General features: G+C 45.4%; 1 protein-coding gene across 1 annotated transcript; it reads right to left on the bottom strand.

Moving 5' to 3' along the window:
- Positions 1-959: 959 nt before the first annotated feature.
- LOC113771472 lies at positions 960-2,558 on the bottom strand. The gene has a single exon (XM_027316047.1). The coding sequence runs from the start codon at positions 2,556-2,558 to the stop codon at positions 960-962; it is 1,599 nt and encodes a 532-aa protein (XP_027171848.1).
- Positions 2,559-3,844: the final 1,286 nt, after the last annotated feature.

Below are 3,844 nucleotides of genomic sequence, written 5' to 3'. Positions count from 1 at the left end.
TGCAACAGTTTGAACAGGGGCGCTCCAATTTTGGAAAAATCTTTGATGAATCTCCTGTAGAACCCTGCGTGACCCAAAAAAGAACGTACCTCCCGTACACTTACGGGGTAAGGCAAAGCAGAAATAATGTCAACCTTTGCTTTATCCACTTCTATACCCCTGGCCGAAACTACATGTCCTAAAACAATGCCATGATCCACCATGAAATGACATTTTTTCCAATTTAGAACTAAATTTGTCTCAATGCATCTCTTCAAAATTAAAGCTAAATTATCCAGGCATTCATCAAAACTATCCCCATACACACTAAAATCATCCATAAACACCTCAATAATCTTTTCTACGTACTCAGAAAATATACTCACCATACATCGCTGGAAAGTTGGTGGGGCATTGCAGAGGCCGAAAGGCATCCTCCAATAGGCAAAAGTACCAAAGGGGCAGGTGAATTTAGTTTTCTCCTGGTCCTCTGGTGCTATCGCGATCTGAAAATAACCTGAGAAACCATCAAGGAAACAGTAATAGACACGACCAGCTAACCTCTCTATCATCTGATCAATAAAAGGTAGAGGGAAGTGGTCCTTCTTCGTCACAGCATTCAGACGCCGGTAGTCAATGCACTGGCGCCATCCTATGGGTTTCCTCACCGGGACCATCTCACCCTCTTGGTTCTCTTCAACGGTTACTCCCGCCTTTTTCGGGACCACTTGCACTGGACTCACCCAAGGACTATCTGAGATGGCGAAGATGATCCTCACTTCTAGGAGTTTAAGTATCTCCTTCTTCACCACTTCCATCATCAGTGGGTTCAATCTCCGTTGCGCCTGCCTCACTGGTTTTGCATCCTCCTCAAGCCGGATCCGATGCATGCATAAAGAGGGGCTAATTCCCTTGATATCTGCTACGCTCCACCCAATCGCTTCCTTATGGTCTCGAAGAAGACGAATAAGGTCATCTTCTTATCTTGGTGACAGGTGAGCAGATATGATGACTGGTAACGTCTCATTGTCTCCGAGAAATGCATATTTCAAGTGCTTCGGGAGAGGCTTGAGCTCCAACTCAGGTGCCTGCACAATAGAAGGCAACAATTTTGCCTGAGTTTCTGGTACAAAGAGAGAAGTAAGCTCATACCTTGGGGAGAGTGGTGGGAGCGAATGCAATGCTTCAACTGCACGGTATAGCTCATCACTTATTTCTACATCAAGAGTTGCTCCCAACTCGAGATGTTTGGCCAATGCCACTTCCAGTGCATCGCCCCTATTCAATTCAAATGTGTCCTGTACAAGAGGTTCAATAATGCTCAAAGCAAAAACAGAGTTAGCCTCATCCGAGTATTTCATCGCATCAAAGATATTGAAATTTACAATTTCACCATCAAACTCCATCGACAAAGTACCCTCATTCACATCTATTTTCGTCCTAGCAGTGCTTAAAAATGGTCTACCTAGCAAAATAGGTGACGGATTTAATGTCTTTTCATCTCCCATATCTAAGACATAGAAATCTGCAGGAAAAACTAACTCATTGACTTGTACCAAAACATCTTCAACTAACCCCTCTGGATAAGCATTGGTACGGTCTGCAAGTTGGATTATAATGCCTGTGCCTTTTAATGGGCCAAGATTAAGAGAAGCATAGATTGTCTTAGGCATAATATTAATTGACGCCCCCAAATCCAACATTGCTTTCCTAATTGGGGTACCTCCTATCTTGCAGGGAATGGTGAACATACCTGAGTCTCCACATTTTGGTGGGAGTTTCCTTTGAAATATAGCTGACACGTTCTCTCCCACCGCCACTCGTTCATCTCCCCTTAGCTTCCTCTTGTGGGTGCACAAGTCCTTCAAAAATTTAGCATATTTCGGTATCTGCTTGATTGCATCCAACAGGGGAATGTTGATCTCCACTTTTCGAAACACATCCAAGAGCTCTTTTTTCTTCTCTACCTTCTTTGTCTTTTCCAACCTGCAAGGAAGAGGGGGTAAGTTAGAGTTAGTAGTGAGTGGAGAGATGGAGGTTACCTTAGGATCCTCACGAACACGTCCTTCCTCCTCAATTTCCTTTTCTATCTCGTCCTCACTTTTGCTTTTTGAATTTCCCACTTTAGACCGTTCTAGTTCCTTGCCACTCCTCAGCGTCATGGCACTTACATTCTTGGGGTTTACCTCAGGTTGCGATGGCAGTTTCCCATAAATGTGGGACTCCAAGCGGTTAATGGCAGTTGCCAGTTGGCTTATTCGAGCTTCTTGGTCCTTCTTGTCCGCTTTGGTGTCCTGCTGGAGCTGCGCGGTATTTGCTGCCAAGGATCTGATCTCCTGTTGAAGCTGAGTAGTAGTCGTAGCTAGGCTTTTGACCAGGTCCTTCAAGGAGATTCCTGAATTGGAGGATGAGGGTTGAGATTTTGGTTGCCAAGGCTGGTGGAATCCTGGTGGACGATTCGGGAATGAACTTTGTTGCCTGTTCCCATAACTGAGATTGGGATGGTCCCTCCAGCCCGGGTTGTACGTGTTGGAATACGGGTCATACTGTCTGCGGGGCGCGGGCACGCCTCCGGCCATATTTACCTGTTCCGTCCTGTCCTCTTGCAGAATGGGGCACGTATCCGTATAGTGGTCCATACTTGTGCAGATTCCACATATTTTCGCTCGCGGCGTGTCTCTCATGGCCAATTGCCTGACAGCAGACGTCAACTCTGACAGTTGCTGCTGGATGGATGACGTCTCTACCTTCTACGGGTAGATTGCTCTCACGGAAGCGAACTGCTGAGAGTTTCTTGCCATGGCTTCAATAAGCTCCCACGCTTCCCTCGGTGTCTTGTTCGCCAGGGCTCCTCCACTCGCCGCGTTCAATGATTACTGTCTGTCAGTTGATGAACCCTCATAGAGTATTGGATCAACGTTGTTCATAATTAATGTGTGGGCATCTAGCGCACAACTTGTTGAACCTTTCCCAAAAATCGTACAATGACTCCCCGGAGTACTGCTTGATGCTGCAAATCTCCTTCCTCAAACTCGCAGCCCGGGATGCGGGAAAAATTTTTTCCAGGAATTTCTTTTTCAATTGTGCCCACGTGGTGATACTACCTGTAGGTAGGTAGTATAGCCAATCCTTCGCTGCATCCTTGAGAGAGAAGGGGAAGGCTCTCAGTCTTATTTGCTCCTCAGTGACCCCAGGAGGTTTCATGCTGGAGCAAACTACTTCGAATTCCTTGACATGTTTGTGGGGTTCTTCACCAGAAAGACCATGGAACGTAAGCAGGAGCTGAATCAACCCCGATTTCAGCTCGAAAGAGGTATTTTCAGCCAGAGTTGGGAACGTGATGCACAAGGGCTGATGAGTCAGGTCTGGGGTAGCCAGCTCCCTTAATGTCTGGGTGTTGGCCATGCTAAATTCGTCTTCTACTGACTCGTTTGCAAAAGATAAGTGCCCTTCTTTTCGTCTCTTGGTTTCTTGTTTTCGCCTACGCGCTGCCTTCTCAACCTCAGGATCGTATATCAACTCACATGTGCGAGACGAACGGGGCATAAACTAGCAAAAATACCAAGAGAAAAATAAAGGAAAAAAAATAATAAAAAAAAAACTAAATTCAAAAAGAAACAAATAAATCAGATGCCAGTCCCCGGCAACGGCGCCAAAAATTGACAGATGCCGAACCTGTGCAATAATAATAAATAAAACCTAACTACCACCTGAAACAGTCAGTAATCAATTCGAGTACTGGAGCAGGGACTCTAGGTGTGCAATGGGTTACTTGATTCACCCTGTTCCCGAAGAGTTTGCTTAATCCGATATACCTGAATTAATTATTTAACTGAATTCCCTAACTAGTAGACAGTGGTAAGCA

The sequence above is a fragment of the Coffea eugenioides genome, chromosome 5 (assembly GCF_003713205.1).
Source record: "Coffea eugenioides isolate CCC68of chromosome 5, Ceug_1.0, whole genome shotgun sequence".
Classification (NCBI taxonomy): domain Eukaryota; kingdom Viridiplantae; phylum Streptophyta; class Magnoliopsida; order Gentianales; family Rubiaceae; genus Coffea; species Coffea eugenioides.
Note: the sequence above shows the minus strand (reverse complement) of the source record. Positions and strands in the feature narration are given on the sequence as shown.

Excerpts from the sequence above, each read along its gene's own strand:
- LOC113771472 (XM_027316047.1), bottom strand. The coding sequence starts at position 2,558 with ATGGCCGGAGGCGTGCCCGCGCCCCGCAGACAGTATGACCCGTATTCC.